Raw genomic sequence first — 27,521 nt, 5'->3', positions numbered from 1 at the left:
TCAGTTAACCAAATAAAAATATCTAGAGACTGTAGAACAGAGATAAAAATTAGTATGGCATCTTCATAGAATTAATTAGAAGACTTCAGAACATATACTCTATCCATCTAAAATTTCTTCTAATAAGTGAAAGGACGAATAGCATAATAAAGTAGCATGTTAAGAGAATACTTAAAAGAGGATAATATAAGCAATATAAACTGTTTTACACTCCACTCTCCCATTTTCCTCTGCCCCTAGTCAGCTCGCTTGATATTCCTCCTTTTCCAATCTTCCTACTGCTGAACTCAGCCCACCTCTAAAACAGTGATGTCCAGTATAACTTTCTATGGTAATGGAAATGAACTATTATCTGCACTATTATCTGTCCAATATAGTAGCCACTAGTCACATGTGACTACTACTGCACGTTTGAAATGTGTCTGGTGAAATAAAGAGACTGAATTTTAATGTTATTTAATTTTAATTTATATTTAAATTTACACCTGTGACTATTTTTTAAAGATTTTATTTATTTATAGGGGAAGGGAAAGAGAAGGAGAAAGAGAGGGAGAGAAACATACATCAGCATGGGAGAGGGAAACATCCATCAGTTGCCTCCCCTACACTCCCTGCCCACGGACTGTGCCAGCAACCCAGGCATGTGCCCTGACTGGGAACTGAACCTGTGACCTCTCTTTGTGGGACAACACCCAACCAACTAAGCCACACAAGTCAGGGTGCCACAGGTAATTACTGATAACTATGCTGAACAGCTCGGCTCTAAATAGTTTTGTTCTGTTTTTAATAATAGCTGCTAAAATTATAGTGGCAGCATCGATTAGGAAAATAAATAGGAAATGAGCCATTCCTGAATTTTGTCATCAATTTTACTGTTTTCCAACTTGGACTGTGAAGGCAATTTAGTTAACATTCTATATTAGTCAACAAAAACTGCTATCATTCTGCCATGACTATCATTCTGCCCTAAAATTAGAGAAAATTCATGAAGTTATACAAGTCCCTTGACAGTGCCTGTCTAATGGAGTACAAAGCTAGTTACATCCAATCAGTTACCAGGAACTGCACACCCTTGTAGCATCTTATTTCTAAGATTAACCCCGTTTTTGGTGAATCTCCAAAATAGTTTTATGTATCGGAAATCCTGATGGAAAAAGAGATTTAACTGCCACTGCCTTTTTTCTATCTTCAGCTATTTTAAAAATTTGGGGAATGGGAAAAATATTAGTGTTCAATTAATAAAAACCTACACTGATTAACGTAAGGGATTTAGCCTCAGCAGGAATGACAGTACTAGACTTGAATCTATTTATCACTTGTGCTTTAAATCCCTTAGGCCAAAACCAGAGGTCTAGGATGTAACCTCAACATTCTTCTCACCTTCCAGGCAATCCTTACAAAGTATTCAGCTTCCTTGGGGTGGGGGCGAGGGAATACAATGATGCTAAATTGGTGAAGGATCCACCACTTAACGCTTATTCTGCTGTGTTACACCAAGTTCTCTACAACTAAAGCCAGTAGGTGGCATTACTTTCTGTATTAAAATTACCTACCTAAATCTCTCTTATCTTTTGATCCATACTTTGATTGCTCAATTGTGGCACATCTCGTTCTGGTGGGCAAATACTGTTTTTTTCCTGTTTTAAAAAAGTTCAAAAGAATTTAATGGTCACGAAAGAAAGAATGTTAACTATTTGATTTCAAATTGGTAATGGCCTTGTATGGTCCTGTCTATGACAGAGTCTGCCATGACACAAAACCCTCACAGAATCCCTCCTCTGACTATTAAGTACACCTATGATATCGCAGTATGCTTGCATTGTTCCCCTGACCCCACTGCATTAGCATTTTTTATAGCAAAATTCCAACACGAGTTTATTTAAAATTTAAGCTGGAGGTGAGAGGCACTAATCTGAAAACCACAATATTCAATCTGGACAGGAGACCCAACCAACAACAAAAAAGATGCCTCAAGTTTTTGCTTAACACTACAAATGATTTAGGCATCTTCCCAAAATTCGACAGTGTTAAATTATACTATCAACAGGTACACTACTTCTTAATTGTTTGATATGTAGATAATAAGCTTTCCTTGAAATGTTTACTTTTTCTCTTAAAAGTAAAAGGTAAAAATGCACTGAAAGGCCAACCATTGTCCTACTAACTACTGAAAATGTAATTCTTCAGCATTAAGTGCAGGTTCACAAATATGCATTCTTCAAATCAAATGGAACAATTTACTTTATCTTCTGGTGTACCCGGGTATGCATAAATGAAAATTTCCCAACAAGCCCCAAACATGACTTCTATGCGATATTGGTTAACAAGCTAAATTTTTATAGTCACTAATAAAATTGTGTTTTATTTCTTCTAATAGAGACCCATAGTTATAAAGTTATATCCTGGCTTATATCAACAAAGAATCATATGTATTTTGCATTAGAGACTTTATTTCAAAGTATAGATACTTTGTCTACATTGTTATAGATGACACACTTAAAGCTCCAAAGGCTTTTTTTTTTTTTTTATAATTTAGCCCTGTTTGCAACAGACATATACTTAAAAGGTGAATTAAAAAAAAACCCTTGCCATATTTGAAAGAAATAAGTGAAGTAAGTTAAACTATGGCCAACTTTCAAATAACAATGTATAATTTCCCATAAAATTAAGAAAATGCTCAGAAAGGGTTTTCATGTCTAGAACAATCCCGAGAGAACTTCCTAACACTTTCATCACCCCAGTACTACACACTCCAGCGTTTACTGCGGTGTTTGCAGTAAAGGCTCGCACTGGAGCACATTTTCATCTGTAACTGTTTCTCTTGCCCACCCACGTGTATTACCACTCTTTCCCAGAGTTAAAAACGCCACAAAGATTTTGCTTTTTGCTTCTTTGGAGTAACAGCGAAGTGACTGAAAGAATCTGCTGAATGCATGATATCGCCTTCATGTCCTAGTTTTAAACCATGTAACATATGACACTACAAAATTTCATGTTGAATCAGGGCTACCTCTGAAAGGCAGCTGTAGTTCTTAAAACTTTATAATATATGAATCAAATCTGTTAAATTGAAAATATTGTTACCTCACCAGCTATTTTTCCCAGTTTGAAACTATTAATAATACAAGCACTACATTATATCTGAACAAGTTTTTTCTCAATAATCTTAAACCAACTTTATGGACACACTATACAAATTACTGAATTACTAAATATGAATTAGCATATGGTTAGAAAAAACAGCATATTTTATCAATAAAGAAACCACAAGAGCAAGCAATTTGCTCAATACAACAGTCAATCAGTTGAGGTGAAACCAGAAACTGTTTTTCTACCATTTCTTTAGACTGGAATATAAAATTACTTACTGGATATTTTTTTTCAAGAGCTACACACATGCAGAAAAAAATGTAATTATGACCAAAAGGGACACATGCCTTCTGAAATCAGGTTGCCTGTTCCCTCGGCGCACCTATTCAAATCTTTTTATCCATAGCATTTTCAATATTCCTTTGGCAAAAATCTTTAATAGGCGTTAATATCTTGCTTAAACAGTATTTACTGACTTTCTCACAGCAAGTAAGACATTTCTTTTTTTGTAAGTCTTATAATCCCAATTCCTCTGATACCTATACGCGCTATCTCATGTCACAAAGTCTACCAACTACGTTAGAATTCACAACTCTCACTGTGAAATCTGTTCATCCTTTCTGCTGGAACACTGAACCATGATTGTTCCCTTAACTCGAAGCAGTTGCCTTCAATCAACATCATTCTATTTTTCCTTTTTCTACCTAATTCTGTGTTTCCCCCAAGTCTCAGGACCTTGAAAGACATGTTATTTTCACATACTAATTCCTCCTCTATTTATACACTTCTCTTTAAAAAAATCCTTTATTTTTTCTTTTTATCTTGCAATAAGCTCATGCCCTTTCATCAATTTTGAAACAGCTTTTTTACACATAATAAAAATAATTCCACATTTTTTGAGAAACTATGACATTCTAGTATGATGGTAGGCACATCAATGGTCTCTTGCCTTGTTAAGCTTCCAGTTTGGTGAGCAAGCCTGGAAGGCACAGCAAATAATTTGAAAACAACACAGTACTCTTGAAGAATATAAAGTATGCTCTAGGTACTAGAGAAGTACCTGGTCCACCCTAGAGGCCCAGGGAAACATTCCAGAAGAAAGTAGGCTGCAGGTAAAGGCTAGAGGGGATTCCAGACAGAGGAACAGCACATGTAAAGACAAAAGACATTAAATAGCACCTGGTTTTTTTAAACATCAAGCCATTCTGTATTACCACAGTATAAAGTGAGAGAAAAACAGTAGAAAATAAAGTTAGAGATACAGACAGAGGCCAGACTATAGTTTGTCTTGAACTTGGACACAAGCAAGGTCTGTCTTAAGTGTATAAAACTTCTCTCATCACCTATTTTCCGTGTAAGATAGAGAAGTATTCTAGCTTTGGCTAACCTAAGATCATTTGTGCAGGAATAATATAAAGATTACCCTGAAAATTTGAAACGAAAATACCTTATTAACAAACACTACGCAGTGTTCAGTGCTGATCAACAGCTATAAACATCTATGTGAAGGGGTTCTTACTGGCTGCTTTCTGAACTTTATGAAAGTCTACAAACAAAATCAGAACTTCTCTTCAAACACCAAATACAAGTTAGTAATCAAACTTCTTAAATCCAGAATGAACAAAAATGCCCACAGTTTATAGAGTGCAATTATTATACCATAATAATATATGGAGAAAACTGAACACATTTTAAAAAACTGACTGCTATATAAGCATAAAGTAGTCACACTATGAAGAAAAGTTGGAATCCCATGTATAATTTTCTATATGTATGTATGTGTGTATGTGTCTGTGTGCGTTCATTTATTTTATTACATGGTAATAAATCTTTTTCTAAAATGTTTATTTTGGAGAGGGGGAGAGGTTGAGGGAAAGGAAATTCCATTAAATGGTAAACCTATCAGTAATTAGAAATAATATTTTATCTTCAAAAATAATCTTAAGGCCTCTAAGAACACTTATAATCCACAAAAGAAATGACTGTCCCCATTTAAAATTCTAGAAAAGTTTGTTTGGTAACACCTGTAGCTGTTCCCTATTTCAAAACAACAAATACTATGTGAAATGCTCTATGATAGGAAAAAATAACTTACATACAATCTTGTTCTCTTCAACTGGAAAAAATATATATAATGCTGCTAATAAAAACATTTGCTCCCTTCAAGTACACTAAAAAGAACCAAGTTTAAAGTGGCTCTTTAATCGTCCTTCACCTCTGCTTACGCAAATATATATATTTCCAAGGAAATTTTTCATTGCACTCGTAACAAAATATGAAGAAAGAGAAAGCGAACTCACTTGTGTCTGCTTGGCTTCCCACACTGATGTACCTGTCGTTGCCGGGAAGCGCAGTTTGGTAGTAAGTCGTCTCCTCCCCCTGGGGCGTCTTGGCATTCTTTGCGGTGAGGAACGCCACTGCCAGTTCCAAGTTGCCATTACTGTCCTTCAAATGTCAAGAACAGAACATCAAATATTTTGAAATATTTCTATACATCTTCGCATGATTTATGTAATTTTCTCCATGACTAATACTTAATAGCAAGAATAAATTTCAGGCTTGAAACTAAGTGTTATGATTCTAATTTTGTACTGTAAATTCATTGTAAGCAAAGTATACTACATCAATGTAATTCCTGTTTTATTAATTAAAACTAACATAATGTAAAAATCTATAACTTCTATAACTAATTACTTAGTGATTTTCCATTACTCATATCTGCTTAACAAAAGACAATCACAAACATACTTTTAAACCACTGAAAAAAACTTAAGTGTTTTCTGGAGCTTGCCATATAAAGGAGTAAAAAATGAATATTTGGCCCTGGCTGGTGTAGCTCAGTGGATTGAGCGTGGGCCTGCGAACCATATGATCACAGTTCGATTCCCAGTCAGGGCACATGCCTGGGTTGGAGGCCAGTTCCCAGCAGGGGACTCACGAGAGGCAACTATACATTGATATTTCTCTCCCTCTCTCCTTCCCTCCCACTCTAAAGATAAATAAATAAAATAAAATAAATAAATATTTATAACAGTACTCCTGAAGACAAGGGCATTAAAAGATATCCCTTTTAATATGGATGCTGAATGCATACCTACAAACAATCTTAAGTAAATGTAAAAGTCTTGTCAAAAGAAAACAGCAAAATATTCTGAAGCTTGATAGTAGTATAAGAGACATGCAGAACTCCTAGACAAAACACTCAGTACCAACAAAAGGACAACCCTACCAATTAATAGACACTATAGAAATTTTACCTAGACGCAAAATCTTATCTGGACACGACTTTACTCTAGCATTAGTTTAGAAGAAAGCTGTTGCTAAGAAACTAAGAATTTCTAAAAAATAAATAAATAATGATTTACCCAGTTATAGCTCCACATTCTCTGTACACTTACCAATAAATATACTACTAACTCTATGATAGCTAATTCAAACAACATTAAGAAATACAGATATTAATAATGGAGTTACCTTTGTAACACGACGCCAGAACACATAAAGCGGCGTAGGCTTTAGGAACTTGGCCGTGCATGCGAAGTGCAACACAAAGCCAGAGGAGAGTATTGGGCAGAAATGACATGACAGGGCTTCCACTGTAAGAGGGCTGCTCTGGCTGTGTACTGAGAACAGATTACAGGACGGAAAGGGTAGCAGCAGAGCCCGGTATCGTTTGCTATCATATTAAATACGGGGGGTGACACAAGTAGAAAGATTAGGATGATTCTAAGATATGAGGCCTGAGCGATGGAAAAACGAAGTCCCCAACCCACCCCATCTCCAAGTCTAGTAGCTAGTGAGGAGAGAAAAAAGTCACAGTGCAGTTTGAAAAGCACCCATGTTTTAAAGTTTGTTATTTATCACAATTACTGTAAGATTCTTAAATGAATGATTCATTCAAAATATGGGTATAGTAGCACATTCTATAGCTAGATAAGTAAACTAGCTGTAAAATAATTTGCAATAATAATGGCTGACGTTTATTGAGCACATACTATGTGGCAATAAATGTGCTAAGTGCTTTTCATACACTACCCAGTACAATAACAAACTGAGTGCACCCAGGACTTATACAACCTGAAAGTCACTAACTTTGGAGGGCTAAAACAGATACTAAAAATTAAATGAAAGAGCTGAAATGAATACACTGTGGCTTCTAAAAGGCAACTACTTGTCAGTATAACTGAGTCAAGTCATTATTACACATCATACAAATTTATACTGGGCAACAGTTAAGGTTTAAGCACAGTTTCCCCCCACCCCCTCCCAGCCACTGGTACCTGAAACAAAAGTTAAAAAGAAAAGTAACTACAATCCCATAACTTACCTCAAAGCAAATATGAACAAGAATTAATATAATTCTTTATTCTTATTTAATTAAGCATGTTTAGTTTCCCAAGTTAAAAAAAAAAGTAAATTTCCTAAATTTGCCCCAACAAGGTAACAGGTATAAGACTCACACTCATACAGAATAGGAAAGATGCTTTCTGAAAATACATGCGAGGGGATTAAGTCATATTATCAGAATAAAGAAAACACTGGGAATCATCTCAATGTCAGAATCATAAAAATTGAGGTACGACACTTTTGCTTCCTCTCCAAATACTTACATTGGCTTCACAAAGCCTGCATATTAATAATGCTCTGCACGGTACCGTTTCATCCTTTCTCCAAGGGTAAAAAGCTAAAGCAAAGCTACTGGTAAAAGCAGAAATGAAGTGCGGCACCCTGGAGTCAGTCTGCTTGGTTTGTATTCTAAGCTCCTACATATCCTAGCTGTGTGATCGTGAACAAGTCACTGTAACCTCTGTTTCCTTATCTTTTAAAAGGGGATGAAAATAATACCTACCTCACAGAGTTATTAGGAAAATGTTAGCCACATAAAGTACTCAGAAGAGCACCTGGTACTGTAAGTGCTTAAAGCATGCTAGTTATTATCACTATCATTATGATTATGATTACACTCATCTAAAAAAGAAATTATTTCTAGAAACAAGTGAAGAACTCTGGACTCAGAAATCAAAAGCTACATAACTAACTTTGCCTCGTGGAGCAATTTCCAAAGGACTGAAACTGTGTTCAGGCTTAATTGACAGAAATGCTTTAAGTTTAAAATGCAATTCTGGTTCTTAAACACCTTTCATGCGCTTGATTTTTTCCAACGCACATATCCCTGTGATCTGACTCATTGGGTACCTCTCTGTGGAAATGGAGACACTGCATAAGATACAACCAAAATGACACAGTTCATTTGTTGCATTCCCTGAAGTGTGATGTTGAATAGTCCCAAGGTACAATAAGCTGAATATTAGCCAATTTATATTTCTCTTTCTTAGAGGAAAAAATATGTAAGCTTCTGACCCTGTACTAATTTTCTGCTTCATCTCCCTCCTCCGCCTTTTCCTGTTTCTCTGCCCCACCCCACCCACCACGCCCATTTAAACTGTAACCCAAGGCTCTTCAGTGAAACCTGCTATCAGCACTGGGGTTCACACTCCTTCATTCTGCATGGAAAGTGTTTCTTGTGAAGAGAGTTATCTGTCACTCCATGATACCTTGGAACATCACGTTGCTGCAAGCTAACATGCTCAAAATTGTAGTATGTTAACTAAGGCTCTTATTTTATAAAAAGTTCTTTCTTGTAGCTCTACTAGAACATGGTATAACTAAAAAGCTCAGCTTTCAAATATAGTAGGCAGTAGAAACGAGGGTTCTTACCTTCAAGGCTTGCTGTAGTATCTGGGTGTCATTAATCCCAGTAATTTCTCTCAGCTGATTTAAAAACGTCTGCTGGTGCTAGAGGAGGGGAAAAAAACAAAATCACTATACACTGAAATCTGAAAATATAAATGACTTTTCTGGGGAGGCAAAAATGCAAAGTAAACTAGAGCAAAAAAGAACTTGACACAGAACAAACTTCATTCTCTCAGGAAGAATGAACCCTTGCTTTGGGAGTCCTATTCCATTGTCCTGTTTCCACCAAAATGGAACTTTCACTTTACCCCCAAGAATAATTCAGCCTTAATGAACTAGGTTTCTGGCCTATTCCTCACAGCCTCATTTATGTTTCCCATGATGAAATGGAGTGATTTGCACGATGGCTAAGCCCAAGAACTATCATTGGGCTACTTCAATAGGGGATGGGACTACTGATTGACATCAGGCGGTTCTGGTCACTTCTCCCTGTCTCTTGGGTCAGCTGGCATGCAAGCAGCTGAAATATTTGAAAAAGAAATGCTTTTGGCAAGCCACACACTAGGTGGGTTTATTACCATCATGAGGATCCTAAGATGTATTTGTGTAAAAGGAAAACCACCTCATCCTCTAATCTGTCATAACGGATCCTAAATAGAAGTGATCATTTGCCCAAATTTGCTTTGCACTTGTTTATACTGTGTTGGTCTATGAGTACGTAGTAATTACTCTATTGGAGGGAAAAAGTGGTGGGCGGATAGGCTCCCACAATCACATCCTTCCATAAACTACTAGCCCAATTAAGAGCCATGTTCCTCCCTACATCTCCATATTTCCTAAAAGAAGTTCCCAAGACAGCATAGACAGCATCATGAAATAAAGTCAGCCCAGTGGATAGGATATGAAAAATGAGGCATCACTAAATTAAAGGATCTGATAAAATCTTTCTTGAAAATGTTTTCTTGAAAATGATAATCTCAGTAATAATTCAGTCAAGAATCATCAGTGGATGTCAAAACCACTGGGTGAAAGTTTAATGAGAAACAGGATAATCAGACAGTTTCAAACTCTCTTCCTGGGAATTATAAGGGGAGAAAGAGTAACTGATAGGAGAAATCTGATGGAAACCTCTCTGCCAAGTGATCACAGTTAATATTACCAGCAATGGGTTAAGATAATAGTATACGCCTCCTGATATATAATATGATACACCAAGAAGACAATCATCTGTGGTATTCCTGCCAAAAAATGCACAAATTGAATCTGACCTTGAGGAAGCATCAGACAAATCCAAACTGAGGGACCTGTATCTTCAAAATGTCTGTCTCATGAAAGACGAAGGATGAGGCTCCAGATTAAAGGGGACCAAAAAGGCATGGCAACCAAAAGTTCTGTGAGAGACCAGACCACTTCTCATATTAAACCATTCAGGGTATTATTGGGAGAATTGGAGAAATATGAATATGGGCTGCTTAATAACAATATTGTATTAATATTAAATTCCTGAGCTTGATAACTGTACTATCCTAAATACACCCTGAAGTATTTAAGCAGTAAAGGGGCATGTGACTTACTCTCAAATGGTTCAGAAAGAAATGTTATGAAAGTTCTTTATAATAATTTTGCAATTTCAAATTTAAAATTACTTAAGAGCTTTAAAAGTTTGTGCATGCAGATTTTATTGATGTCAGAATTGCAAAATGTGCATTTCAAAACATGCTTGACAATTTAAATATGTGTAATGCGTATATATTCAGATGAAGAGTCCTAAACAAATTTCAAAATTAAAATATCAAAGAAATTTTAAAGTCTAATTTGAGATACCCTAGGCTAAAAGTGTGTTAAAGAAACCACCTGTACATGTTAGAAATTATATTCAGCTACATGCAACACTGTTCCGACAAACAGCAGCTTCACCAGACTGCAATGCCTTTTCTCCCTAACACAAATAGGCTAGAGGTGAGCAGTGCATATCTGATAAGGACATCCTATACGACATCAAAAATCTGGGCTCCTCCCATCTCCCCACGAAACGTTCTTACACATGACAGTCATCAAATGCCTGTCACTCTACGTTGCCTCCTCCAGCATTCTGTCCAAGTTTTAGATAATATGAAGGAAAGCATAAAGGACAACAGGTGTCTGAGAAATGATTCTGCCTTCTTTAACAACCCCATTTATTCAAATAACTTCCATGTAGTCTCATTGAGCAAAACAAAGTCACATGGCCAGTCATAGTTGTAAAGGAGGTTAGCAGATGTACTTTTTCAGCTAGGCAAAAATCTGCTCTAAAAATGAAATAGGGCTCTGTTTATAAGCAAAAAAAATGTATATTTTATCTGCCATGTATATAGATCTGCCATGCCATCGATTAATTTTCCTGTCTATAAAATTCTGAAAGCCAAGGGAACTAAGATTATCAAACAATACATATACAATATAGAACACAAACAAAGTTAGGGTTAGAATGTCATGAAGAATCAAAATTGTTGAAGAATTAAAATACCAGATGTACAAAGCTGAAATATAAAAAAAAATTAAATTCTCTTTAAACCTGTTAACTTTTCCACTTTCATTCAAAAAATTACCAATAACTAGCAATGGAACCATGACTCTCAATATCCAACATTCCAAATTAAGATGTATAAAAATATTACAGAAATTCTCCATATCTAATTCAATGTTTTGTTTTAGTAATAATAAAATACTTAAAGGATATTAAACTTGGTTTTAAATCTCACCACCACCAGCACTCCAAATTCCATTTTTTGCACCAGGTATTATTTTTCTCAACTGCAAATTACTCAATCATCGGTCAGGGAAAGGCTGTTGAATAACTCCCCCAAATTAGTCATTTGTACAAATGTTGCTGGCTCTTATATATAATGCTGGAAACATAGAAACCACAAATGTTCTTCCACTAAAGAAGAGATTCTAAACTTCGATGTGCATAAGAATGATCTGATGAGTTTTTAATAATGAAGGTTACCAGACCCCACTCCCCAGAGATTCTGTCAATAAGCATCTCAAATGATTTTGATACAGATGGACCTACAGTACAGATGTACTGAGAAGTACAGTCTGAGTAAGAAAATACAGTGTATTATAAAATCATATTAAGCTGGAGTGATGGAATTCAAAATAGTACATGAAGTTTGTCTAGAAAAAGTCAAGCCATTGTTAACATAGTAAGAACTGTTTGTGCTACATTGATGTAACCTGGTGGCCACGGAAAGTGGACTGGAATGTGCATGTGTGAACAGTGGTGACTTCACTGTACTAGTCAATGGTGGCGGTAGACTCTGGTGAGTTGAGCATGTGTACTGTGTGGCCACATTCTAAAATGACTGAAACAGCAGAGCAACAAATCTGCACCAAATTTTGCATTAAGCTTGAACATTCCTTTGTGGAAAGTATTCAGATAGCTCAGAAGGCCGTAGCTATGGGCACTTGGTGACTGGCAGCTTCATCATGACAAAGCACCTACTCACACATCATGTCTCATGCAGGGTTTTTGGCAAAACAAATCACACAGGTGACTCAACCCCCCTCCAACCCAGATTTGGTGCCCAGCAACTTCTGGCTTTTCCCAAAACTAAAATCACCTTTGAAAGGGAAGAGATTTCAGACCATCAATGAGATTCAGAAAAATACAATGGGGCAGCTGATAGTGACTGGGAGAACTGTGTGAGGTCCCAAGGTGCCTACTTTGAAGGGGACTGAGGCATAACTGTCCCATGTACAATGTTTCCTGTATCTTGTATCTTCTTCAATGAATGTCTCTATTTTTCACATTGCCTGGCTGGACAGTTTCTGGACAGAGCTCATATATACAAATTAACAAGGTATAATATAATGTAAACACAAATATAAAGCCCTGAAAAGATTACAGAGCCTATGTTTGACTTCTAATTCTTCTCCCATCTCTGTAACCACCACACCTTTTGCCATCTTCACTTCCTCCCATGAGAGACAGGCTGTGTTACCTTGCTGCACTGAGGGTGGGCTTGCCATGTGACACAGTCTGACCAATGACATATTAGCAGACAGCATGGAGGAGACATGAAATGAACTTGCACGGCTGGGCTGGCCCTCTTGAACTTCTGCAACTTCCTAAAAAGAACATGACCTGGGTAGCCCAGTTGCCCCAGAAGAATGAGATACACGTGGAGAAGAGCCATGCAACCAGCCTGCAAATCTGTGAACGTGGTGATCACATGTTGGTATGTCACTAAATTTTGGAGTGGCTATTATAGTGATTGTTGACTGATACAGAGTGCAATAAGAATACTGAGTATTTTATAAGAAAAGCAACCTCTGTGAGATGTGTTCATGGTTTGGTGTTTTGTTTATCTTTCACAACAAAACCAGCTAAATATCCTAGAAAAAAACCCAGGCATAGCTCTAGCATGGTTCATGATCTCATGAATTTTGCCTGAAAATAAAACAATGAAGAGAAAAGCACTGGGGTGGAGAAGAAGGCTAAGTGAAAAACAGAAAAAGTGAGAGAAGTTTCTTAACTAAATCAGCAAGAAATGGGAAAGAGATAAAAAAATTTAGTTTATGGTATGGTCCTTTGTCAAGTTTCCCCCTTTATTACGGGCATCTCCCAGCTGAGCTTCTTCTGTCTTTGAAAACCTGCACCTTAATTCCTTGCAATTATGTTTTTGTGTGCTTAAGACCCTAGTCTTCCTTTCAAGACTTGGACCTCTCTAATTACCAAACGCCCTGATCCTCAACTAAAAAAGCCCTGCCTATGGTTCTCTCCTCCTTGACTAGAAATTTTGGATCCAAGGTAGACCCAACCACTTCCATTTCTAGAGCTTCTTTTCTGACCTCCAAGAGGTCAGCAGGTATAAACTCCTTATGTACTAACACATGAGGTGGGTGCAACCTGTCACACTGCTGGACCAAGGATGTCAAGACGTAACATTCAAAGAGTCAGTGGCTTGCAAAACCCACAAAAATCAATAAGCAAAGAAGCTAAGTCTACATACAGGCCTTCAAGTTCCTTCCTTAATGTTATTTTTACTGCCTGATGACATCCTTAAGTGCCTACTATGTGTAAAATATAGCACTATGCACCACAGGGAAAAGGAGGCATTAATAAATTTAACATAAATTAAGGATTAGAGTGTCTCACAGAAATTATTTTCCTTTCCAGTTAATGCTACCTAACGCTTGTTCTGTTTTAAATATATGTCAGTAAAGATCACAACGTATTTAACATTGGTATAATTTTTTGAGATGGCAAAAAATGATCACTGGCTTAAGCCAAGGAAAGACAGCATTTAATATGCTCTTGCTGGATGCCAAACACTGTATTAGCGCTTTCAGTATATAATCTCATGTAATATGTGCTCACATTCACTTGTACATACCCTCTAGGAAGTTACTCTCATTTTGTAGCTAACTGAGACTCAAGAGATTAAGTACAGAGTCAGGAATAAAAATAGGTTTTTCAAATTCCACAGCCTACATCCTTTCCATATTTGTTCTTTTCCATATCCGATTTTGGAGATTAAAGATTCAGTGGAAAAAAGAAAACTCAGCCTCAAATTCCACTCCTCTATTGATGTAAAATGCTTACTTAATGGTACAAAAAAAAGTGATGCACCACTGACTACAAGGCAGAAAAGCTTTCTGAGTTAAAGGGTGAATGACTCATAAGTCAGTCATTGGTTCTTCTAACTGAATTTCCGAATATAAATAAAACTGGGTTTAGTGCAGAGACAAAGAAAGTCAAGGATTTCCATCTTCAGGGGAAAAAAGGCAACTTGTACAGTGACCTCTAAGAAAGAGTTCAAATTTCCAAGGCAGGAGAAAACAGCCCAATTTCACAGAAAATTCAAAGACATTCTGAAACTTCAGAATTACATGTACTAAAGCACTGCAAGGCACTTAGTGACAAACATTTCAACGTTACCTATGCAATGCACTGCTGCCATTAAGGTATGCAACCAGGCAGACATGTGAACACTTTCTGTATCTACCTGATAACACTAAACTGCCCTGCTTCACGTTATCTCTGACCGTGACAAGAAATCCCCCAACTTCACTGACAGATCATTTTAAGTACATAATATGTCCCTCAGGTAGCTCTTTGTAAGTCCCAAGTCTGCCTCTAACCAGCTATACAATCAAAACAACAACAAAAACAACCAAAGAAACAAACCCCAAACCACACAAAAAAAACAAGAACTTGTGTTTCCTGGACCCGATGCTTTTTTTAAATCTATAATTTATGAGGGACAACGCAACTTTAATTTCCCTTCACTTGTAACACTCTATGACCTGTCTGAGTTTTGCTAAGTATAATCCTCATGGCTTAAAGGCTCCTTTGAGGCCACAGCTATCTCTGGCCTCACCTTGTCTTCCTCTTCCCTCTAGCCTTCATTCTCAGTCTAAAAAATACCATTCTGCTTTCTAATTCAAAGCATTTTTTGGTTTGGGGGCCTTTTTTGGTGTATTCAGCTGCCTTCCCTTAAAGTTAGAGATTCTCCTGGCACCACAGATTTTAATAATACACTATGGTTACTGACCAGGCAATAATTCCAAAGAGAGCACAGACTGTTTCGCTCACTGATGCATCCCTGGTAAGTGGTACAGTGTCTGGCATGTGACAGGCTCTCAGCAGGACTGAAAAATGAACAGAGCGGAGTTTGCAGAGGTGAACTGGAGTTAAGTCAGATCACAAAGCTTGGACTCACCCACAGGGAAAAGGTACTAACTAATGACTGTAGATGTGAACAGTAGCATACATAAATCAAGCCCACCTAACTAATAAGCAAACTTTCTATAGTAGAGAAAATACTCTGTAGTATTACTATATTTTCTCTACTATAGAGAAAACTCAAAATGATTAAGAGAAGCCTTCAGTCTGTGGCAGTGGAAAATACAAGATACCCTAACCATACATGGGATTACTGGGGTGTCAAACTCATTTTCACCGAGGGCCTCATCAGCTTCACAGCTGCGTTCAAAGGGCCAAATGTAATTTTAGGACTGTATAAATGTAACTACTCCTTACCAGCTAAGCGAGAGCTAGGCGCTGCGGCCGGGTAGCAACAAGGTAGAGGGCCTGTGTGAGCCACCTGTGCTCTACACTCCCCTACATCGACCTAGAACTTCACAGGCTGCATTTCCTAGTTCTGTTCCTATCAATACCGCCTCAAGTTGAATATACAGCATGTAGAGTATTGTTGAAATTCCCAAATACAAATAATCTACACAGTAATCCCACGAATGGCTGGGGTATCTTGTGTTTTCCACTGCCACAGACTCGAGGCTTATTGTAATCATTTTGAGTTAACAGCATTTTAAGTACTATATTCACCACATGCCTCTGTGGGTATATAAATCTGAAGGTATGCTTTTTCATTCTTCACTAGTTACAATTAGGCTTAGAAGTGTCAGGAATTCTAAATTTAAAAAGTTCTTTTCTATCTTTGCATAGAATCCCAGAGCAACATTCTTAAGCTTTTGCATAATTAAAAAAATTAATGAGATACTTTATGGGAAACAAGTAGCAAAAAACAATGAATGTAGTTGGTCCTCAACAAATATTTGTTTCTATCCTTCCTCACCTCACAGTTCATACACTCACCCCTCAACCAACCTAACAGCTGGGTGATGTCCACACCCCCAATGATCCCCCATCCCTATTAACTAACAGATAAAAAATAAATGTATCATAAGAAACTCTAAATGCTGTTTTCCCCAAAAATATTGTTCCACAACACTATAAGTTCTCACAGAATTAAATATATTTCCAGGCCAAATAAGAACCCAACACCATGAAACATGGTTTCTATGGGAACATGCATCTTGAGTTCCGAAAATCCAACTTGCAAAAAAAATCTTTTGGAAAGTGTGTTTTTTAAATTAGAGTGCTATATTCTGCAAAACACATGGTTAAAACAAAACTTTTGTGAATCACCCTGGCTGGTGTGTCTCAGTCAGTTGGAGTGTCGTCCTGTACACTGAAAAGTTGTGGGTTCAATTCCCAGTCAGGACACATACCTAGGTTGTGAGTTCGATCCCTGGTTGGGGCGTGTAGTAAGGGAAGCAATCAACTGATGTCTCTCTCTCACATCGATGTCTCTCTCTCTCTCCCTTCCTCTCTCTCTAAAAATCAATAAATATATATTTTTTAAAACTTGTGAATCAAACCATATCTTTATGTATTTAACTTGTTTTGATGCTAATAATCTAATTCCTAATATAGTTCTCTATTGTCCAATTAAATTTTTATGTATCTCTAGTTTCCTTACATAAAATTTCAGAATTCACTTGCAGGCCAAAAATAAAATCCCTTATATTAATAAGACAATATAAACATGCTCTAAGTAGATCTTTCAAACTAGAATACTGTATAATTCCTAGCAGCTGTATGTATCACAAACAATTACTAAAAACCAATAAATGCAGTTGTTGGTCATACTAATTACACATACATAATATACCATACTGACTATTAGAAACTCCATTCATCTAGATGTCATGCTAGGTTTAATTAATGAATGAATTAATTAATTTATACTCACAAGAGGACATGTTTATTGATTTTAGAGAGGAAAGGAAGGAGGGAGAGAAACACACACGTGAGAGAGAAAACACTGATTGGCTGCCTGTCAAACGCACCCCGACCGGACACCAAACCATCTACGTGAAGGCCTAATCCAGCCAAAACTGATCTATAATGATAAAAATCAGATCAGTGGTTATCTGGAATAGCGAGTGTGCAGATGCCAAATGGAAAGGGTGGCATATTATCTTCTGGAGTGACAGAAATAGTCTACAATGACAAAAGTCATCTGACTATAAACTTTTACATGGGTGTTTTCTTTTTTTGGTAAATTATATCACAGTAACATTAACTTCAAAAAGTCAAAATAGCAGCTAGTGGGATATGGAAGGGAGGGACAGTGTAGGTGAGGCACTATGGAAACGTCTAGAACAATAAGATATTCTATTTCATGTCCAAGTGGTACAAAGGATAGTAACTTTACTGTATTTCTCTAAAGTACATTTAAGTTTTCACGTGCTGCACATACATAAAAAAAACTCTCAGAAATGATTCATACACATAAACATCAGAAGACAAGACAGAAAGATGGAGAAGTGGCTGATGAACAAGCTATGCCCACCTCCTACCCCTGTCCGATGCCTGAGTGAAAACTTCCACAAGAGTCAGTTGGACCCGAAGAGAAAAGTACATGCAAGTATTAAAATTTAAATACCACAATAACCTTTAGTTCTTTACAAGCAGAACCCTCTCTATAACATGTGTTCCTACAGCTAACTCATGTAAATACTTCAGAAGTACATTAGGTTCTAAAGTATGGAACTGTCCTTTAAAATCAGCAATTAAACAATACCCACTATCATCACTTCTAATCAACACTTATTAGTGGTCTTACCTACTACAACAAGAAAAAATATAATTACAGGCATAAAAATTGTAAGTAAATGAATAAAACCATCACAACTTATACATACAACCTTTTGTGTACAAAGTCCAAAATTATCACTGGAAAAGTATTAAAACAGAAAAACTTAGCAAGGTGGCTGGATATTAGGTTAATGTACAAGTCATCTGCATTTGTATACAACGGTAACAAATAACAAATATTCTAAATCGCCACATATAATTGTTATCAGAAATTATCAACTATTTAGAAAAATTAATGTATAGGAATTATACAGTTAGCCCTGGCTGGTGTGGTTCAGTGGATGGAGCATCAGCCTGTGAACCAAAGAGCTGCCGGTTCAATTCCCAGTCAAGGTATATGCCTGGTTTGCAGGCCAGGTTGCCAGTAGGGGGCACAAAAGAGGCAACCACACATTGATGTTTCTCTTCCTCTCTCCTTTCCTTCCTTTCCCTCTAAAAATAAATAAATAAAGTCTTAGGAAAAAAAGAATTATACAGTTAAAATTATAAACTAAGTAAGAGATATGAAAGAAGACAATAAAAAGATATACCCTAAATAAAAAAGTATACCCTGTTCATGGAGAGACTCAGTATCAGAATGGTGTTACTAATGACAAATTAGTCTATGGATTCAAGGGAATTAATAAATAACTAGAGCAAGGGTTTCTTAAAGAAAGTAGTATGGTTATTGTAAACTTTCTAAGGAAGAATGAAATGCCACAACCCATTGGAAGGAAAGAAGCAAACTTACTTCACTAGTACTCAAGATTATTACGAAGCTAGAGCAATGAAGACAGGATGGTATTCATGGAGTGAATGATGGAACAAGATAGCACAGGGGGGAAAAGCGTTTTACATAATGTTTTCATGTATGACAGAGATGGCATGTCAGTTCAGTTGGAGAGAGCATTTAACTTTTCAATAAGGTAAGACTAATAACAAAAAAATCATATATACATATACTAAAGAATAATGAGATCCCTATCTCATACCATGTACAAAAATTAAAAGCAGATGAAATAAGGCCGAAATGTTGCAAATATAACTCTAAAAACGGTTAATAGAAAAGACAGATGAATATTTTTTTGATATCAAGGTAGGAAAAAGTTCCTAATTTTAAAGAACTAAAATTAAAAGCATACTTTCGGGAATTCATTGAGATGTAATACAAAGGAAATCAAAGGGAGAGGGAACACAGGATTAAAAATGAATACCATCTCTTATGAAAACAGAGAGGTGGGATGAGGGGCCATATGGTTACACATAAGTCACTCTCTAAGTTCTAGCTTTTAAGCAGTGGGTTTGTGTATGCTTATTATTGAAAACTAATAAGTAATTTCATAAATGAAAACATTTGCATATACAGCTGATCATGAACCAATGTTTGTGATTAATTTCATTCTGTGCACTTCAGGACCAAGTAACATGTATACTATTTACACAAACCATCCAACACTGTGTGACCACCTAGGAGGTAGTAAACATAGCATTGGCATTGCAGAAACAATGACCTAGACAATCAAATGAAAAAGTTATCTTAACGCATAGGACAAAAAGAGAGAGAAAGAATGATAAAGTTTGCAGTGAGAGATAAATGGTATCTAATATTCAAATAATGTAGTTACAGAAGGAGTAAAAAGGAAAGTAGAAGCAATAATTTAAAAATATCTTTTTATTGAAAAGAACACTAAAATCTTCATATCAAAAAACCTAGGCAGGACTGTTAAAAAGACACACACACAAAATTTAAAAAGTAACATCAGCCCTGGTTTTTGCGGCTTGGTGGACTTAGTGCTGGCCAGTGAACCAAAGGGTTGCCAGTTTGATTCCCAGTCAGGTCACATGCTTGGGTTGCGAGCCAGGTTCCCCAGTAGGAGGTGTGAGAGAGGCAACCATACATTGATGTTTCTCTCCCTCCCTCCCTTCCTCTCTGTCTAAATATAAATAAATAAAATCTTTTTTAAAAAAGTAACATCAAACTATTATACTATACAGAAAAATAAAGTTAAAAGTAAAAGTAAATACCTAATTGTTAATCTAATTTTTAAAAAACTAACTTCTAACACGTCTGCAACACGATTAATTAATATTTTTGATATAGGGTATACCTTGAGAAATTTAAAAGGCTATCACTTAGAATTATAACTCCACAGTATCCACAGTATCCCAATAAAACCAGGAATGCTGTAAATAAAAAGTATGCTAAAAAGTCGTATCTTATTGGTGACCAAAGGAAGAACTCATTTTACTTTTCAACATTCAGAAAAATGTGTGCTTGGATATATTTGTTTAAAATTAAAAGAGCAGAAATGAGAAAGATTTCTAAATCAGTACAGGATATGGAGGCAAGGGCTGGGAAGATGAAACAAGGAAAGCTTGATCACTCCCCCAAAACTGAGTGGGAGAAACATGACTAGTGTATGGAAACCCAGATGACAATAAAAATTAAATGTATCAGTCATCACCATATATGTAAATGATAAAATCCTACTGAAGACCAATCCATACATAAGTTTGGATTAGATCCATTAGAAATACAAAGAGAATTTGATGAAATTACATTAAAAGACATCAACATCTCTCTGAATTTAAGAAATAAAGAATAAGACATTAAATATTCAAATCACACTATAAGTATTCATTTAATATACCCAGAATTCTGTAACTTAAAAAAAATACACATCCATTTCATGTGCTCATTAAAACCTCAGGTACTTAGTCATAAGAACATCCCAATAGATTTCTAAAACTATTGCAAATCGTGTTCTCTAAACAATGCATCAAAACCAAAAATCAATAATTTTTAAAATGCAACAACCTAGAAAGTAAAAAAATCTTTTAAATAAGGTAAAAATCAAAACAAAATCAGATGAAAATCCACAGCCCAAAATGCTTTTCATTATTAAACATGATTGAAAACTCACTAAAGGTGAACTGAAGTATAAAAAGAGCAACCACTAGATTGACTAGAAAGGTGGAATAATTAAAGACAAAAGAAAAAATTTTAAGTTAGAAAACAAACAAAAGTTATATATGAAACGGCTGGATTTTGAATGCCCAAGAAAACAGATCAACATCTATCTAGCAAAGAAAGCAACATAAACAAGAAAAAGAAAGGGATCTACCTACCTATATGGAGATTTAAAAGGAAATACCAGACTAATACATATGAGAATCTAAGTGAAATAAAATCTGAATCTATAAAACATTCTTAAACTCAACCTGGAAGAGGTAGAAGACCTATAAGATAATAAAAATTTGGAAAGCTTACCTAAAACTTGTAAGCAAAATGGTCATCTTGATGTAGTTATATTCATCAAACCTTCAAAGTAACAAGCACTTATGTTGAATGACAAAAATTTATTTAACACCACCAATTTTGAATGGCTTAACCTAATCCTACAGTAAACAATTCCAAAAGCACAGAAAAACAAAAAGAGCATCCTAATGATTTTATGACCTAACCTTACCTTGGAAGCCCATACGCACAAAAGCAAACCATGCAACCATCTCATTTAAGAATACTGATACAAAGCTCTAGATCAAAATTTTGTACAATGAATTCAGAGATATCATGACTAAAGGAGTTCATTATCAGAAGGCCATACAGCACAATGGTAAAGGACAGGTGTTCCTGAGCCTCACAGCCCTGAGTTTAAACCTCACTCTCGACACACGAACAACGAAATGTCGCTCTAGTTCTTCTCTCATACCATTTCCTCAACCATAACATGTAAGGGAAAATAAAGACAGTGCTCATCTAATAAGCTGGTTGGGAAGATTAAGAAAAAAACAAAGTTTAAAAAACAGCATAATTCCTTATATGGTATATAGTAAATATTTCATGTTATGTATTACAACATTCTTATTGAATACCATATCAGTTGTTGCAAAAAAAAAAGACATTTGATAGAGTCAACATCCTAAATCTGATTCCAAAACATTTAAAAAACTTGGAACTACAAGGAAATTTTCATGTCATAATGAAACAAGACATAAGAGAAACTAACATCAATTTTAGTAGTATTCTGTAATCTTAGCTAAAGCAATGAAATAGTAAGTGAAAAAGGTATGAATACTGAAAAGATGTCAAAATAATTATTTGCAAATGATAAGTAATGTAAATATAGAATACTAAGAAAATCAATCAAATATTTATTAGAACTGATGAAAATTCATAAAGGAAGCTAGATACAAGTTTAGTATACAAATCAAAATTAGGTGAGAAAGGAAGGAAATAAGAAGAAAATAAATAGCTAGATCCTTAGTTCTCGGCCCAAACCAAGTCTTATACTAATAAGAAGATACTAATAACAATATAAGCAACTATTTAGTGTTAAAGAATGTTCATTGTATGTAATGTTTACATTGATTTATTATGATTTATATTGATTTTCTGTCCAGAAAAATCCAATCACTGTTAATATAACAAGGACAGTTTGCACAACTTCAGTGTAACCTGGCAGCCAACAAGAGTGGACTGGAATGTGCATATGTGAACAATGATGACTTCAATATACTAGTCAGTGGGGAAAGTAGACTATGGTGAGTGAGCATGTGTATTGTGTGGCCATTGCATTCAAAATGCAATGAATCTGTATCAAATTTTGTGTTAAGCTTGAACATTCCTGTGTGGAAACTATTCAGATGATTCAGAAGGCTGCAAATAAGACAACTGGTGATTGGCAGCTTCATCACAACGCACCTGCTCACACATCACCTCTCTTGCAGTTTTTTGGTGAAAGATCAAATCACCTAGGTGATTCAGCCCCAATTCAGCCCAGGTTTGGCACCCTGCAACTTCTGGCTTTTTCCAAAACTAAAAGTCACCTTTGAAAGGGAAGAGATTTCACACTGTTGGCGAGATTCAGAAAAATACAACAGACAGCTGATGGCAACTGGGAGAACTGTGTGAGATCCCAGCGTGCCTACTTTGAGGGAGACTGAGGCAGCATTGTCCTGTGTACAATGTTTCTTGTATCTTCTTTAATAAATGTCTCTTTTTCATATTACAGGACTGGAGAGAACTTGTATAATGTTAACTGTCCCTTGAAATGCTGTATTGTATTTTTATAACTTTAGATGATACCTAAAATTAGAAAATACTACATTAATTTATCTAAGAAACTTACTCTGAATCCAGTTTGTACTGTTTCTTAAAATGTGTTTTAACACTTAATTAATCTGTGACATTCTTCCCACTTAACTCCCACAGTAATTAACTGAATGTTGATCCATAAAATTCCTTCTTCCTCTATCCTCTAGTTTTTAATCCTGCCTATCTTAAATAAATGCATGCTTATATCCACTAAACATTCAGATCTTAAAAAGTTGCTCATGTCTAATCATACTAACTATGAGGCTTTAAATGATGATTCAGAGGCATTCAATGATTTATTTGCCCACGGTCAATTTGCCCAAGTTCCAACAGTTGTCCTGTTGGAACTTCCACTATTTCTCAGTGATGTTAAATCTTGAGATTCAGAGGGAACTAAAATAAGTACTGCAGTTGCATCCCTGTTAGAAAACATTCACTCATTATTTCATCACCAAATATTTATTGAAACCTACCATGTGCAAGGAACTGTTATAAGCCCAATGGTGAAACAAAACAGCCAAAATACCTGCCCTTATGAACCTTACATTTTACTCAACTCAGAAATATGCACTTAAAGTAAATAGTATCCAGCTCACTTCACTCTATAAATTAATTAGGTTCCTGGGAGGAAGCCTTCTATTGCTGCCCTAAAAAATCCTCACCTGGGACCTGAATCTATGTATCAAATTTCTGAGATCTAAGGATCCTACGCTTAGAAAAATAACAAGCATAAAGGCTGAAGATACATGTTCAAGAGCAAATGGCAGGATTTAACTGTATCTGAACAGCCTCCAACTCCACCTCACCTGTATCTGCTAAACCTCAGACAAGCAGCTCTCTGCAGTTGTACTACTTCTTATAACTCAGTCATAGCCAAACTTCAGCATGAAGCAAAGAACACATCGGAGGGATAGACAGCCCCTTGAGTTATATTATATTGTGACAAGCTACCCTGTAGATAAACGAAAGACCTCTGAAAGTTTTGTGCTGTGCTATCACTACTTATAATATCCTCTGGAAGGAAAAAAAAGGAATCTTGTAAATATAGGGAAGTGTTCCAACCACCAAAATATAGCTATTTACATAAAACTAATGTTATACAAGCACATACACACATACAATTTTTTGAGAGCAGAAAAGAGGCTGAAATTTTGGTTATGCACTATGCAATAGACAACTCTCGTTTTACTAGTAATTCATAAAATTTGAAGTGAACACAAAGAGTTTCACTTTTGTTTCTTCTAAAGTATGAACTTCACTTCCTAGTTACTGGCTTGAAGTCCACTTCCTAGTTACCAGCTTGGTGAGTTTAAATCTATCAATTTATCTGAAGTACGTGGTATAAAGTATTTACACCCATATGAATATTTTTAAAAATACCGCTAATATAACAGAATAATAGTATATTAATACAGAGTAAACAAATACATTAAGTATTTCTTTTAAAAAGTACAACTACCATGATGAAAGTACAAAAATAATATTGCTCTAAAAAATTTCCCAATATCAATGAAATAATCTGACATACACTAAAAATAGCATCATAATGGTAATACTTTAAATTAACTACTACGCTCTTTATGTAAGGAGAGGATTAATTAAACTAGAAAATTGGACTTAATGGCCAAGATCACTTTCGGGAATTTAATTCTTAATCCTGTAAGTTTATGTATAAACGTCTGAACTAGGCAGATCTGTATTAACTGATTCTATGCTAAAGGAATACTTTGGTCAAAATCAATGAAAAAACTCACAAACATTTTGCCATTGTTCAAATTTAAGAAGTGTAAAAAAAATATTTGGTACATTTCCCATTTTGAAATAGGCTATAATGTCCAATGCTGAAAAGTACTATAAACAAAAAGATACCAAACTTATTAAATAAAATTTAGTATACAGGACCACAAAATCCTGTTCTAAGTATTAACACTTTATAATGTACTAACTAAAACATCAAAACTTAAATTTAAGATACTCTAAAACAGAGTAGATGGGATTAGGAGATAAACTGTTCTAAACTCCAATTATTAAATCTAGAATTATTTCACTGTAAATAAACAGCAGTCCGCAATAACCTTCTAAATTTATCAGTAGCCGTTAACTATAACACACAAGAGTTACAAGAGAACTATCCCAAAGGGCCTAAAATAATGCACACTGCCCTTTCTGTCCAAAATTTCTGAGCATCTTCAAATTACCTAAAGTACTACCGTAAAACTCTAAAAATAATCTCAAATCAAAAACTTAACGGTCTGTGAACATACACGTAGACCATTTTAGGACAGCAGGCCTTATTCTACAACCAAGCTCAGGTATGCCAAAACTAGAACAGGGTGGGGCATGCATGTTCACCGAGATAAGCCGCACACCACTTTGCTCACAGTAACCCGTCGATCTCCCTCCCCAATTCCAACACTACGGCAATGTTTTCATCGTACCCAAAATGCTTCTCACACTAATGACCAAAAAAAAAAAAAATTAAATCATAGCCAACTACTCTTCAGGATAGATACAGATTAAGCCACGACAGTGCACTTGAGATTCTGAAAACAAAATCTAGAATGAAAAGAGCGTCTCTCACTACTGACTATATAACATCTGAAGCTTCACAGATTGTTCTAAGTGACCATTAGAATGTGTGCCTGAGGCCAGAGTAAAGGGTGAAAGATGGAACAAGGTCAAACTTAGGGGACAAAAGATTCCTGGAGTAAATATGGACAGGAAGGTTTCCTTTCTTAAGGGGCATTTCCTGTATTAAGAAACGGAAAGAGGAAAGGGAAATAACCAAATCCCTGTACATATAGAGTCCACCTGGTAAACATACCTGCCCCGCCCGCCAGGCAAGCGATTCAGTTCCGGAGACCCTTTTGCAAATAGCAGGCCTGGAATGGTCCTACCTTCGAAATACAAACTGTGCTCAGAAGGAATGACAACTGGTCTTTCTTTTTCTTCTTTTTTTTTTTTTTTTTTTTAGGACAAGTTTAAGAAGCCAGACAGAGAAGTGCAGAAATGTGAGGGTCGCTCTCAATAAATACCAGCCAGCGTTACCAAAAAAAAAAAAAAAAAAAAAAAAATCGGCAAGAAGGAAGTGGATCGAAACCCACTAACTACACCCTGCTTCCACAAACAGCTCAGCACTAGGAGCGACGCCCCCAAAGGCGACGGGCAGGGTCAGTAGGTGGAAGGAGCCCGGGGCAACCGAGGCCCGATCGGCGGCGGGGGGAGGCCGAGCAGCAGCCGGCCCCGGCGGGTGTTAGCCGCACGTCGGAAGGAGGGGCGGCACAGGACCACGCCGGCTGGTAGACTCGCCTCACCTTCTGTGCCGCGCTCTGCTGCAGCACATTCTGCTCCACGGTCATGGCCCCCGCTGCGCTGGCGGCGACACAAGCAGCTGCGTCCGGCTCCTCAAGCCTCCGCGGGCCCCGGCTGCCACGCTCTGCCGAGCTCCAAAGAGCAGCGGGGACGGCGGGGGAGGACAGCGCCCCCGCCAGCCAGGCGCGAAGGTGATGGCGGCTGGCGTGCGCGGGCACCTCGGGCTGGCGGGGAGGCACGGACAGCGAGGGCCACGGCTGCGACTTCACAACTCCGTTCTGCGCGCCCTCAGCGGTGCCGGTCCGCTGCTACCAGGTCCCTGAGCGGGCAGCGGACTTGGAGACGCAGGAGGGCGCGAGCTAGCAGGGCCGCGGCACGGGCGCGCGCGCGCGCTCCTTTGCTGGCGCTCTAGGGCCACTGCGGGGAAGGGAGAAGGAACGGAGGGAACTGCCGGACGGAATGGCGCTGTCCTCTTCCAGCTCGAGTCCTTCTCCCCTCCCTTCCCCCCGCCACGGTCACCGCCCCAGCCAGGCAACTCCGCCCCCGCAGAGCCCCTCCCGGCGGCTGCACTAACCCTACATTGTGACCCGCGGAGTGGCGGGGCAAGGCGGGGCCGCCTTGGAGTCCCGCCCCCGGACCCGGCTCCTCCCCGCCTGGCGCGAGCACGGAGCTACCGAGTGTAGCGGGGGCGCGCCCCGCGAGCAGGACCTCTGAGCGGCTCCTGCGGCTGGTGGCGCGACATTCCAGAGGCCATGCCCAGGATTTGTCGGATCATCAGCTCTCCGAACTCCTCCAAGTCAAAACATTTCCATTTAGGCCCCATAAGGTCCCCAAACTGTTTTGGGTCCCGAACTCCGGCTCCTTTCTATGTTTCCCGCGACTTCTAGGAACTTC

At 37.2% G+C, this 27,521-nt stretch overlaps 1 protein-coding gene across 9 annotated transcripts in view; it reads right to left on the bottom strand.

Moving 5' to 3' along the window:
- The window catches only part of USP25 (ubiquitin specific peptidase 25), a 126,922-nt gene extending 99,806 nt beyond the window's left edge, over positions 1-27,116 (bottom strand). For 3 of the 9 annotated variants that reach the window (XM_053667220.1, XM_053667223.1, XM_053667222.1), the window contains exons 1-6: positions 26,630-27,115; positions 16,807-16,911; positions 15,327-15,423; positions 8,809-8,886; positions 5,391-5,535; positions 1,554-1,637 (exon numbers count right to left, since the gene is read on the bottom strand). In XM_053667220.1, the coding sequence (XP_053523195.1) occupies positions 1,554-1,637; positions 5,391-5,535; positions 8,809-8,886; positions 15,327-15,423; positions 16,807-16,911; positions 26,630-26,658 (538 nt within the window). In that variant the 5' untranslated portion in view covers positions 26,659-27,115. Of the gene's footprint in view, positions 1-1,553; positions 1,638-5,390; positions 5,536-8,808; positions 8,887-15,326; positions 15,424-16,806; positions 16,912-26,629 lie in introns of those variants that run through there. The other 6 variants (XM_053667221.1, XM_053667224.1, XM_053667225.1 and 3 more) reach the window with 5 other exon arrangements.
- Positions 27,117-27,521: the final 405 nt, after the last annotated feature.

The sequence above is a fragment of the Artibeus jamaicensis genome, unplaced genomic scaffold, assembly GCF_021234435.1.
Source record: "Artibeus jamaicensis isolate MK-2021 breed Jamaican fruit bat unplaced genomic scaffold, CSHL_Jam_final contig_466, whole genome shotgun sequence".
Classification (NCBI taxonomy): Eukaryota; Metazoa; Chordata; class Mammalia; order Chiroptera; family Phyllostomidae; genus Artibeus; species Artibeus jamaicensis.
The sequence above is the reverse complement of the archived record's forward strand: the minus strand, read 5'-3'. Positions and strand labels throughout refer to the sequence as shown.